Below are 13941 nucleotides of genomic sequence, written 5' to 3' on the forward strand. Positions count from 1 at the left end.
CATAACAAGATTATGTAGGAAAAATGTAAAATTCGAATGGACAACAGAATGTCAAAACGCTTTCGAACATCTAAAATCAGCATTAATAAACCCAACTTTGTTGCAATACCCAGATTTTAGCAAAGAATTTTGCATAATTACAGATGCTAGCAAATACGTTTGTGGAGCAGTACTAACTCAAAATAAAAATGGATTACAGCTTCCAGTTGCATACGCATCAAGATCCTTTACGAAAGGTGAAAGCAACAAGAGCACTACAGAACAAGAATTAGCAGCTATTCATTGGGCAATAACATACTTCAGACCATATAATTATGGTAGACACTTCACTGTCAAAACAGACCACAGAGCACTTACCTATTTATTTTCAATGATAAATCCCAGTTCCAAACTAACACGAATGAGACTTGAATTAGAGAAATATAATTTTACAGTAGAGTATCTAAAGGGTAAAGATAATTATGTAGCCGATGCGCTGTCTAGAATAACAATCACCGACTAGAAAAACATACATTTAAACATTAAAATTCTGAAAGTCACTACCAGAAACCAAAGTAGACAAAAATCCTGCGCAGGAAAAGAACAAATAGAATTGCATAAGCAATCCATAGAAATAGCTTCAAAGCCCAACGTATACGAAGTCATTAATAATGATGAAGTACGTAAAGCAGTGACCTTGCATGTAAATAACAATAACAACAATTTAAGCACGGAAGGAAAATTACAGCAAGATATGATGTTAGCGATTTGTATACCAATGGAACCCTTGACTTAGGTCATTTCTTTCAAAGGCTTGAAAAGCAAGCCGGTATGCTCAAAATCAGCCAACTTAAAGTGGCACCGTGGGAAAATATCTTTGAACATGTTTCAATTGATAATTTTAAAAATATGGGCAATTATATATTGAAATCACTAAGAGTAGCGCTACTCAACCCGGTGACCGTAATACAAAATAATAAAGAAAAAGAAGCTATATTGTCTACATTTCACGATGATCCAATACAAGGTGATCATACAGGCATTACTAAAACCTTGGCCAAGGTCCAGAGGCACTATTACTGGAAAAATATGTCCAAAGACATAAAATAGTACATAAAGAATGTCCTAAATGCCAAAAGTCAAAAACAACTAAACTAAACACTAAGAACCCATTAACTATAACTGAAACTCCACAAAGAGCTTTCGATAGAGTAATTGTGGATACGGTTGGTCCACTACCAAAATCAAACAATGGAAACGAGTATGCAGTAACACTCATATGCGATTTAACCAAATACCTGGTAGCGATACCAATACCAAATAAAAGTTCAAATACGGTAGCAAAAGCTATATTTGAAGATTTTATTCTAAAGTACGGTCCAATGAAGACGTTCATTACGGACATGGGAACGGAATATAAAAATTCAATTATTGAAGGTCTATGTAAAAATTTAAATTCGTTCATACATCTCAGTTGACAAAACGGATTGGGATGTATGGCTACAATACTTCGTCTATTGCTTTAATACGACCCCCTCGATGGCACATGACTATTGTCCATACGAGCTAGTTTTTGGTAAAACTTCAAATTTACCAAAGCATTTTAATAGCATAGAAAACATAAAACCTCTTTATAATATAGAAGACTATGCTAAGGAATCAAAATTCAGATTAGAACAGGCATTTAAGAGAGCCAGACTAATGCTAGAATCTCATAAAATAAAACAAAAAATTATTTACGACAAAACTAGTTTAGATTTTGAGTTGAAAATAGGAGATAAGGTCTTATTAAAAAATGAAACTGGACATAAGCTAGATTTGAAATATACAGGCCCCTCTAAGGTAGAACAAATAGGAGATAGGGATAATATAACTTTATCAGACATTAAAAATAAACAAGAAAGGAAAGCTAACTTCGGGCGGAGCCGAAGTTGATATACCCTTGCAGTTGAGTCGCAGTCCGCTAGGTGGCGCCACGCATCTTATATTATTAGATATATAGCGGATCGTGTATAGTCGGCCGATCCTTATGAAATTTGGCATATCGAATTATTTTGCCAAAAGAGGTATCCATTGAAACTCCCATGCTTCTAACTTGAAAAACAACGAAGTTATATAGTTGGCCGATCCTTATGAAATTCGACAAATCAGATTTTGTTTCCCAAAATTGAATCTGTACCAAATCCCATCTTTCTAACTTAAAAAACAACAAAGTTATGCCAATTTCGATCGTTCTATGACAGCTATAGGATATAGTCGGCCGATCCTCATGAAATTTTGTACACAAGATATTTTGGTCAACTATAACATGTGTGGAAAGTCTCAACCCTCCAACTTAAAAAACACCAAAGTTATGGCATTTCCGATCAATCAGTTATATGGCAGCTATAGGATATAGTCGACCGATCCCGGCCGTTCCGACTTATATACTGCCTGCAACAGAAAGAAGGGTGTGTGCAAAGTTTCAACTCGATAGCTCTAAAACTGAGAGACTAGTTTGCGTAGAAACAGACAGACGGACAGACGGACCGACGGACAGACGGACAGACGGACATGCTCATATCGACTCAGGAGGTGATCCTGATCAAGAATATATATACTTTATAGGGTCGGAGATGTCTCCTTCACTGCGTTGCACACTTTTGACCAAAATTATAATACCCTCTGCAAGGGTATAAAAACAAATAGTACATAAAGATAGATTAAAACTTTTTATTTCATAATCAATCAACATTTCATAAATATATCACGTATGGCCATATATAAATAAAAAAAAAAATATATATAAATAAATAAAAAAAAAAAAAAAAAAAAAAAAAAAGAGAGAAAAATAAGCATACCAAATATAACACTACAAAAAAAAAAAAACTTATTGTTATCATTTATTAAATTTTGTACAATCTCTGTTAGAAAATAACTTCATTAAATTACGTTATTTTTCAAAAGGAGGGAGATGTAATATGCACATATATGCACTATTAATATCATATATATATATATCGACCACCCACTGTACCAAGAGTACTTAAAGGGTACACACTGTAACACTTTATCGCAGTGTTTATGTTATCCAAGGTCTCGGTCATAAACCTAAGTGCACCGAAATATGAATCGCCCGCTGTGCCTTTGGTGTACGCCGAAAAGTGCATATGTCCGCATATACGTAACACGAGTGGACCTTATGCATGTCCACATACCTCCGCCTAAGCGAACATAACATAAATATATATTCATATATAAATATTTAAGAATACATAACCGTCTCTCCGCTGCCGCTTTGGGCAGCGCAGCTACGAGACTTAGACTTCCTTTAACTCATAAGTAAATTTGTAAAACCAGAAACTCCCATGAGCTCGGAGCGGCAACAACAGCTGCTCCGAATACAACTCGAACCTTAAATAAAATAAAGATATGCTAAACCTTCAAACCAATCGATATAATCAATAAAACTGGGAACACGTCCACAAACCTGGGGAGCCTTCGAGAAAACAGTACAACTTACTCAGTATGAATCTTTGATAATTATATTGACTACAGGGGATACAGGGGGAAAAAAAAAATAAACAAGAAAGGAAAGCTAACTTCGGGCGGAGCCGAAGTTGATATACCCCTGCAGTTAAGGTTGTGCCATTTCCGATAGTTGAGTCATACGGCGGCTATAGGATATAGTCGGCCGACCCTTATGAAATTTGGCAGAACAAATAAGATTGCCCGAAATGGAATATGTAGAAAGTCCCATCATTCTAGCTTAAAAGATACCAACGTTATGCCAATTCCGATCGTTCAGTTATGCTCATAGGCACACATGACGGAGGTAATACTGATCAAGAATATATATACTTTATAGGGTCGGAGATGTCTCCTTCACTGCGTTGCACACTTTTGACCAAAATTATAATACCCTCTGCAAGGGTATAAAAAAGATCCCAATATTATTGCATAATATTGCATATTGTAAAGTTGAAATCATATGGAAAAAACCAATAAATTTCATTGAATATTAGTTTTGCTTATTAAGGTTAAGTGGACCATCACAAACTAGATGCTTAGTATTAAAATTTATGAAAATTTAAATGTTATCATGTTGTTGTATCCTTAATATTCTTGGTATTCTTATTTATATGTTGAATTGTTGCAAATTCGAATTCGCGCCCAAACGTATACTATATATATATGGAAAAATCTTTGGCTTTACAAACAGAGAAAATAATATTTTGGTTAAAAATATCATTTTTCGGATAAAAAATTTGAAATGTGGGAGTTTTTGATTCAATATTATGATCGTTATTTTGCATTGTTAAGTTACAACCTCTTTATTTTACATATACGTAAGTCATGATTATTATTATATAAAACAGAATTATGTATCACACATACGTGTAGTTACATTGATATTTGCCGAACTAATTAGATCAATTTCATAATTTAGTTGAGATCAATAATTATATCCTTATAAACACATGGAAGTGAGGAAAACATGGAATTATTCATTAAAAAATAAATGAATAAATACTAATTCTCTTCGAATTCTTGGCATTTCCTTAAGGAAGGTCATTAGCCGACGAGTTAACCGATTCGTTTTGGATACTTTTTTGTCCGGCAAAAAATAGAGCGGAGTTTGGATCGTTTTCATCTACCATCTGCCTTACCATACAAAGCCGATTTTCCAAGCTATCATTGGATTTTGGATCATCACGCTTCCTAGGATCTTGATAGCCAAGGAAAAGGTCGGTCTCCATGCTTAGATATCGGCTTACGGGTAAAATCGATTCCAAGCCAATTACTTGATTTTTAATTTCCTCTTCTTTACCATTTGTGGTTTCTCTCTTTTCGTGTTTATTATTATAATATGGACGCAAGTACGCAAGCGCCAATTGATTTGGTGATATTAAAGCTTCAAAGGACATAAGCTCGCAAAATATGGCGTTTTCCACAGTTTCAAACGAAGAAAGCACATGACTTATATAGTTACGTTCGAGACCTCGATAAACCTGCGACCAACTAGGTATTGACAAAATGCACCATAGTTGAAAGGCAACATGGCTTAGTTGGCCTCCACGTGTCTTTTGAAGGTGTTCAATCAGTTCCATCATCATGTAATCTTGGCGGTAGTTCTCTATAAGCTTTGGCTGCTCGCACTGTATCGGAGAAAATAATTCTTCTGATGATAACTGAGCAGCTCCCCATAAATAAGGCAAAACATAATAATCATCTATAAACGACCTCGGATTTTTGGCTATAGGCAGTGCATACGTTGTAACCAATCGACGGACCAGGTGTATATAGCGACCAAAAAGCATTAACGCCGCTGCAACGGTATCTTTGGCTAATAATATTCCAGACCGAAATAGACCACACAAAAAGAAAAGAAACATAAGCTCATTACCAGGACCAAAATCAAGGCTAGTCGCATTTCCAAATGAGCGCCTAAGATATTGCCCTAGTTCGTTAATATGCTTGCACTTTGCTTTGATTGCCTCATCAAGCTTAAAAAAAACATGTTGGAACATATGTCGCATCCATACGCGGTAGGCTCGACTTTTAACTTGACTGATCGAAATCGAAGTATCGTAATCCTCTGACTTTGGAGAATGTTCAACAAGAAGATGCTCAAGGCCATCAAAAATTTGACACAATTTGCGCATTTGCTCTGATATTGGAAACTCTCGGGTTAGACGCCGACCCTGTATAGCCATGCTGGTATTGCTTATATATGCAATAGTATCATAAAAGGCTTGCGAACGAACCCAGCGGTCGAGATCTTCGAGGCTTCGAACTTGTTTCACCGGGCCATTTTGCATAAAAGCTGATGCGCGAAGCACATGGACACTAGGGTCAGTCACATCATATACATGTTTGTTGCTCATTTTTTTTTATCAAATCTTTGATTTTTGGTGTAATAATTTTAATATTTTAAATGATTCTACTTTACTGATTTTGATTGTAACGTCACGATCTACTCCGATTCAAATAATGTTAAATGTGGTATATATTCTACGACAAAAAAATAATTGGTATTGGTTTATACCAGAGACCGTAAATAATGATGATGGTTATATCATAATTATACCCTTGCAGAGGGTATTATAATTTTGGTCATAAGTGTGCAACGCGGAGATATCTCCGACACTATAAAGTACATATATTCTTGATCAGAATCACCTCCTAAGTCTATAAAAGCCTGTCCGTCTGTCTGTTTCTACGCAAACTAGTCTTTCACTTTTAAAGCTATCGAAACTTTGCCCACATCTTTATTTCATGGAACGATCGGAATTGGCATAACTTTGGTGCTTTTTAAGTTAGAAAGATGGGACTTGGTACAGATTCCATCTTCGGAAAAGTAATCCCATTTACCAAGATACATAAGGATCGGCCGACTGTATCCTGTAGCTGCCATATAACTGAATGATCGAAAATGGAGCAACTTTACTATTTTTAAAGATGTTTGGGGTGGTTTGAAACATTTTTATTAAAAAATTGATTCGATGGTGAAATTCTCACAAGGATCGGCCAACTATATACGATCAGATATATATAAATATAATAATATAAGCAGGTAGCAGCAACTGCAAGGGTATATCAGTTTCGGCTCCGCCCGAAGTTAGCTCTCCTTTCTTGTTTTTATTTTAAAGATCACAAAATAATCCTTACTTTTTAAATAAAAATCAAGAAAAATAATTACAAGATAAAGATAAAAATAATTAATCACTACATAAATTTAATATAAATGTAACATATATATGTCAAATCCTGACCGTTGTTGTTGTTGTTATTGTTGCTGTTCTCCATTGTGGCGCATCGAGTTTCAGCCCTGTACACTGTTCCAGTTCTGGTACGCAACTGCCGGCGTCCAACTGTGTACCTACTGTGCATACTACCAAACCTCGATCGGCGACAGCGACACAACGCTGTCGCCTCGCTACAACGGTACTTTGTAAAGCGACAAAATCCCAGCAACGGTCGCCTGCCAACGGTTGCCTGGCAACCACACACTCACAGCGCAAGAGGCGATGCAATACTATCACTCTGGTGAAATACCCGAAATGTGTATTCGCACACACACACACACACACACATATATCCGCAGCCACGCAGTCTCAATGCGCCGACACGGCCATCCTGACCCTAACACGACCTCGTGTAGAAAATAGCAGCATTCGAATTTTCTTACTTTATTAGACTGAACATTAAATAGTTTCATCCAATTTTCTTATCTTAACTCATAACAAATTATCGTATTGACAGTTTCACAAAACAGTATTCAGTTCCATAACTATAATTTTTTTTCATCAATTCAATTCAATTTTTCTTTCTTTCTTTTCATTTCTTTGTTTTACTTCTTCTTTTATATAATCCATTCTTCTTCATTATTCACTCTTATAGTCGCATAATCAAATACCCCACACGCCATGATCAAAACAAACAATATATTTTGCACTTGTGCTAGCATTATATTTTATGGACTCAGTACTCTGCCATTTTCATTGGCCAGCAGTACAACTTTGTCACCCTTATTAGTGTACTTCATTTTCTTCTTCAATACTCTCAGTATTTTTATCTTCACTCTTTTCTTCAATACTCTCAATATTTTCATTTTCACTCTCTTCTGTAGCGGTTACGTTTCTTCCATCTAAATTATTATAATCATCGTACACATTTAGCTCTTCGGGCACTTGTCCCTCTGGTAATTTTCTTAAATCCTCATGTGCATATTTATAATTTCTTTTACTAGTTAAAGACTTTAAAATGTACCTGTCACCTTCTAGAACTTTTACTATTTCAAAAGGCCCCCTAAATTTTGGATTTAGCTTGGTCTGGTGTCTTTCTTCGCTCTTAAGTAATACGAAATCTCCAATTTTGTGCCTTTTTATTTTTGCCTTATTTCTATCAAATCGTTCTTTATCATAAGCTGCACTGGCTAATACATTCTTTGCAGCTTGCGCTCTTACGTTTGGCAAATCAATAACATTTTCTATATCACTAGGTGGAAGTAATCCCAATGGACGTGCTACCTTTCCCAATAACATTTCTAAGGGCCTTGCTTTCGTAGTGCGATTGGTTGTACAATTGATTGCCAACTGTACCTCTCCCAACACATCCTGCCAAGACTGTGTTCCCGTTTCAACCGCCGTTAACATATTCTTCAACGTGCTCATAGTTCGCTCCACTTGGCCATTAGCTCGACTTCCACCAGTGGCTATCAAATGCAATTTTATTTTTTGATCTGAACAAAATTGACTGAACTTTGCGCCTGTAAAACACCTTCCCTGGTCAGCTATTATTCGGTTTGGTACTCCAAACAATGAAACGGCAGATTGAATGGCCCTTATACAACTCTCACTGTCTAATTTAAGACTATGACTAAGATAGACATATTTGGTAAACGCGTCTATCTGAACAATAACATACTCCTTCTGATCACTCTTGCCACTTAATTTTCCTGTGATATCGATGTGGATAGTGTGCCAAGGAATAGTGACTTTTGGTATTGGATGTAATTCCGCCTGTATTTTTCCTGAAGTGGATTTTGACATTTTGCAAGTGATGCAGTTGTCGACAAATTTTTTTACGTATTTTGACATATTGTCAAACCAGTAGAAATCGTAAGTTTTATCTAATGTCTTTTCGAAACCTAGATGCATTATGGACTCATGCACTTGATTTATGACAGACCATCTGAAAGCTCGTGGCACCACTGGTAAGCAACGTGTTCTCCCATTTCTTTGTATCTTTCGATGAAGAACTTCTGCCCTTAATTCATAGGTTTTCGCAATATCTTCAGGCAGAGAAGAGTTTTTAAAATGTTTAACAATTTCGACTATGTCCACATCTCTACGTTGTTCAGCAATAAGCCAGTTGCTTGAAATTTCAGCTAAATTTACTCTTTTCTCTTCGACTATTTTTGCGGTTGTAGTAGACTTTTTTGAAAGGGGATTTCTCGATAAAAAGTCAACGTGTGCCATCCTTTTCCCTTCTCTATACTGAATACCGAATGTGAATTGCTGCAAATAACCCCACCAACGCTGGGCTCTGGGGGTTGAATCTCGATTATTTCTCGCCGCCTTAAGCGAGTTGCAGTCAGTATAAACTAAAAAGTTCCTGCCCAGCAAATAATGTCGAAAATGCTTAATGGCGTTCACGACAGCTAAGGTTTCCAACTCGTACGAGTGATATCTTGATTCTGCCGGTGAAGTAGTTTTGCTATAGTATTCTATTACCTGGGGTTTGTTATTAATTTTGTGTAATAAAATTGCACCGTACCCACTGCAACTGGCGTCTGTGTGCAATTCGATTGGATAATAAGGGTCAAAAATAACAGGGACTGGTTTGTCGGTAAGAGTGGCAATGACCTTTTTCCGTATCTGTTCATGCTCTGTTTTCCAAATAAATTTGTTTTTATCTGCAGTTAAGAAATATAACGGTTTCATTAATTGTGAAAATCCCTTAATAAACTGTCGGAAATAGGATGCTAGCCCAATGAATTGTCTAAGTGAAGTGACTGACTGTGGAGGCGGAAGAGCAGTCAACGCTACAACTTTCTGTGGGTTTGGACGAATCTCACCCGCACTTATATTGTAACCCAAATATTGAACCGATGTTTTCATGAATGAGAATTTTGTAAGATTGAATGAAAACCCAGCCTTTGTCAAAACATCTAGAACGATCTGTAATCTTTCTAGCGCCTCGCATTTTGTTGAGGCGGCTATCATGATATCATCCATATAGACGATGACAAAGGAATTTGCTAGATCCCCTAGCGCCTGAATTACTAATCGTTGAAAAACAGAAGGTGCGTTTTTGAGCCCAAATGGCATGGACAGGAACTCGTATTGACCATCCGGAGTCACAAACGCCGTGTACTCGATAGAATCTGAATGCAAAGGAATTTAAACGACATGGACTTCTCTGTACGGTTTTTGTTGGATCAATCAACCTAATTTTCATTTCGCCAATTCTGACTTTAGTACTTGGGATCCCAGTTATAAAGGAATTTGAGTACTTTGCCAACAGTGAATGTAGTTTTATTTTATCTTGTCCCTCAAGCTCAGTATCAATATCGGCTGGCTCATTGCCGGTACACAAATTAACTACTTTGGTCTTTGAGATCCTAAATTGGTTTGACGAAATGACAATATCATGACCCTGATTTAATATCTACGGCCAATTACAATGTCGTTCTGCATATCATCATCGCCTATAACGTGAAACAAAATTTCAGTACAATAATCGTCAATTTTTACATTGCTTAATATTTGTACAGTACTACATATTCCATTGCTGCCGATACCTTTTAACATAACAATATTATTGAATCTTTTACCAGAAAATTTTGTACTTAGCTTTTCTTTTATCAACAAGCATTCCGATCCCGAATCGAAGGTGATTTCAAAAATTTGGCCTCTATGGTTCAGACATCCCTTTGGTACTGCAACACTGCACTGTTCCACTCGCTTCTCCCGATTGAATGCCTTGTTCCTATCAGCTTCCTTCTTTGTACATTGGGTGGATATGTGACCCAATTCTCCGCACTTGTAGCAAGTTAAATTTGATTTTCCACGGTGATGAACATCATGCCTGCCATGTTGGGTTTTATCAGTCGCGAATTGATTCTGTTGTTTCCTGAATCTGCATTCAGCCATTTTGTGGCCCACTTTTCCGCAGAAATGGCACTCCATCGGTGATTGATTTTGCCGTTTAGAATTTAGCCTAATGCTCCATAGCGCCGCTTTTCCTTTTAATAAAAGTGAATGCTTTTAATTCGGACTGTAGATCGACTCTGGTTCGAACATTTGATGTGAAACTTAAACGCTGCAATCGGTGATCGAAGCTTGCCAGCAGCGCAAGGGTCACAGACACAGCAATCTCTTCGTTATCCATTTGGCGCCATTTCGTTGTTAGTTCGGTAACCATGCGACTTGCATGAACAGCCAGACTCTTAAGAAACATAGCGGCTGGTGTTTCTATAGTGTCGAAGCGTTGTATAAACAATTCTTTAAACTCAGGCCAAGTAATTTCAGCATATCACACTTGCGAAAGCCATTGCGAAGCACTTCCTTCTAAAGCCGAACTCAAGGCCATAACCAATGCACTGCTTCTCAATGTGTTTTCTTGTAAAATCACTTCCATCGTTGTGCACCACGATGATGCGTTGGCGCCTGGTTTTTCTGGGTTGAATTTGGGTAGTTGCACAGTTTTGTTCTGCCCTGCATCAGGTACAGTTGTTTTTATGGCTTTCACTAGTTCAATTAAATTTGTATTTTGTAACTCCATCAGGGCACGCCATGGTCCATCTAGTGCTGAAGGCTGGTGGCCCGATCCCACTTCTGATGTCAAATCCTGACCGTTGTTTTTATTGTTGCTGTTATCCATTGTGGCGCATCGAGTTTCAGCCCTGCACACTGTTCCAGTTCTGGTACGCAACTGCCGGCGTCCAACTGTCTACCTACTGTGCATACTACCAAACCTCGATCGGCGACAGCGACACAACGCTGTCGCCTCGCTACAACGGTACTTTGTAAAGCGACAAAATCCCAGCAACGGTCGCCTGCCAACGGTTGCCTAGCAACCACACACTCACAGCGCAAGAGGCTGATGCAATACTATCACTCTGGTGAAATACCCGAAATGTGTATTCGCACACACACACACACAAATATATCCGCAGCCACGCAGTCTCAATGCGCCGACATATACATATATAAATGTAATAATTGTAGCTAAGCATATAATCAATTTTCTCATTGCTGTTGTTAGTCGCAAGCCGACTCTTCTCGGCCGCTCGGCTTTATTTTATCTCTCTCATTAAGTTAACGAGCTTTCGCCCGTCCTATGCTAAAAGGCAGGCCCACTTGTACTCTCTATCTCAGTGCATACCCATTCTAAATCGGAGCTTTCTGGCACTCCATTTCATATGTGAATAAATAAACATTTTATAAAGTTTTAAAACAGATAATTCCCTTTTTTGTAATTTTGAAAAATGGGAAAAAGTCATTGAAAAGGCTCAATGGACAAACAGTGCTTTTCAAAGTAAACATACTTTTTGAATCTAGCGCCCTCTAGTGGCGTAATCTATTTGTTTACTGGTGCGTTAGAATATGCTATCCGTTATCGACTTTCAGTAAAAATTGCATGACATTTCATCTATTGGAAGTGAGGTTATTGCGTTTTAAGTATCAGTATGTTTTTGTCATCGGTGCAAAAATGAGCTTAGAACATCCATAAAAAATATTCTTGTTCGGCACGTGCAAGAAAAACAAAAAAAAAATCTGTCACGTGCCGAACAAGAATATTTTTTATATGCAATTTTGTACACCTATATAGCATATTATCGTCACTAAAATTGATATCAGATATTTTGGGTTTCGCATGCAGGTTCGTCACCGGTACTTTACCTCGTCAAGAGGTTTTTTTTATATGATATCAGTTGTTTTTTTGTATATATTGTTCTTCAATTATTTAAAACAGAACGCATAATATATAGAATATATACATATATATGAAAGTAACCTCTGGACAGGCGATTCACACAGTTAGCAATACTTTAATTGTAAGGATAAACATCAAAACTCTTTTTTTTTAACTCTATAAATTTTGATATTCAAGAAGGTGGAATAATTAAAAACCTTTCAAAAGACGTAAAGAAATTTTTCGATAGCTTCAGTGGCTCTGAAGTTATACGTATTTTTAATTTACAAAGGTTTTGGAATTTGGTTAGTTTAAAAATTTTCATTAAAAATTTGCCCAAAAATGTATTTAAAATCCAACATTTTTTCGTAGTTGTGGGAAACCAAATTATTTTAACAAATTAACAGATGAGACGCCTATCCTTATGAGAGTTCCACTATATAATAAATTATAAAAAAAAACAAGAAAGGAAAAATATAAGAAAAAACAAGACAAAATAACTTCAAGCGGAGCCGAAGTTGATATACCCTTGCAGTTAAGCAGAAGCTTATATTATTATTATATATATCGGATCCTATATAGTTGTCCGATCCTTATGAGAATTTCACCATCAACAAAATTCCTAATAAAAATATTGGAAACAGCCCCAAGCATCTTTAAAAATAGAAAGGTTGTGCCATTTCCGATCGTTCAGTTATATGGCAGGTATAGGATATAGTTGGCCGATTCTTATGAACATAGGATTAGATTGCCCAAAACGAAACCGTAGATAGTCCTATCACTCTAGCTTCAAAAACAAAAAAGTTAAGCCAATTATCCTAATAAAATTTTGCAAATCGGATAAGATTGCCCATCCTTCTAACTTATAAAAAAACAACAAAGTTATTGCATATCCGATCAATCATATAATAAACATGTATTATATCTAAAATAAATGCGCAAAGATAAAAAGTTAAAAAAAACTGGAAATTACGTTTTTCCAGTTTTTCCGATCAATCATATAATAAACATGTATTATATCTAAAATAAATGCGCAAAGATAAAAAGTTAAAAAAAAAACTAGAAATTACGTTTTTCCAGTTTTTATAGTTAAACCAATTGTTGAATGTAACAATTTATTTTGGGTGTGCGATATAAAATAATAAATATTAGAACAGTATTGGCGGAGTTGGTTTGCCTGGTCTTTTTTTTTAGCTTTTAATTCATGATTTGGCCCAAAACGGTGGTGGCTGTAATTTAAGTAAATCAGAGTTTTATTTATATGCATTATATGCTCAGTGGGGGCATATGCATATAAAGCTTTCTACTAATAAAATTTTGCATTCTTCTCATTAAGACATGAGACACTGAAACACAAAGCAGAATTACATCGAAAGTTGCCATCAAGCAACAAAGTTCGAGGTTAGCCGAGTGGAGAGCGTCGTGGTTCCTAACACGGAGGGCCTGGGTTCGAGTCCAAGTTGAGTCAATGTTTACGTTTTACTTTTTTAAGCCCTTTTTTATTTGGATTTTATTTTACAATAAATAAACTAAAATCTGAAAAGATTTACTCCATAT

At 36.4% G+C, this 13941-nt stretch overlaps 1 protein-coding gene and 1 pseudogene across 1 annotated transcript; both read right to left on the reverse strand.

The window, feature by feature from the left end:
• Nucleotides 1-4259: 4259 nt before the first annotated feature.
• On the reverse strand, nucleotides 4260-5957 carry LOC6502603 (serine/threonine-protein phosphatase 2A activator). Its single transcript, XM_001966623.4, has one exon. The coding sequence runs from the start codon at nucleotides 5844-5846 to the stop codon at nucleotides 4521-4523; it is 1326 nt and encodes a 441-aa protein (XP_001966659.1). The 5' UTR covers nucleotides 5847-5957; the 3' UTR covers nucleotides 4260-4520.
• A 3736-nt stretch (nucleotides 5958-9693) lies between these two features.
• Nucleotides 9694-11297, reverse strand: LOC123257661 (annotated as a pseudogene).
• Between the last annotated feature and the right edge of the window lie 2644 nt (nucleotides 11298-13941).

The sequence above is a fragment of the Drosophila ananassae genome, chromosome XR (genome assembly GCF_017639315.1).
Source record: "Drosophila ananassae strain 14024-0371.13 chromosome XR, ASM1763931v2, whole genome shotgun sequence".
NCBI classification, from domain to species: domain Eukaryota; kingdom Metazoa; phylum Arthropoda; class Insecta; order Diptera; family Drosophilidae; genus Drosophila; species Drosophila ananassae.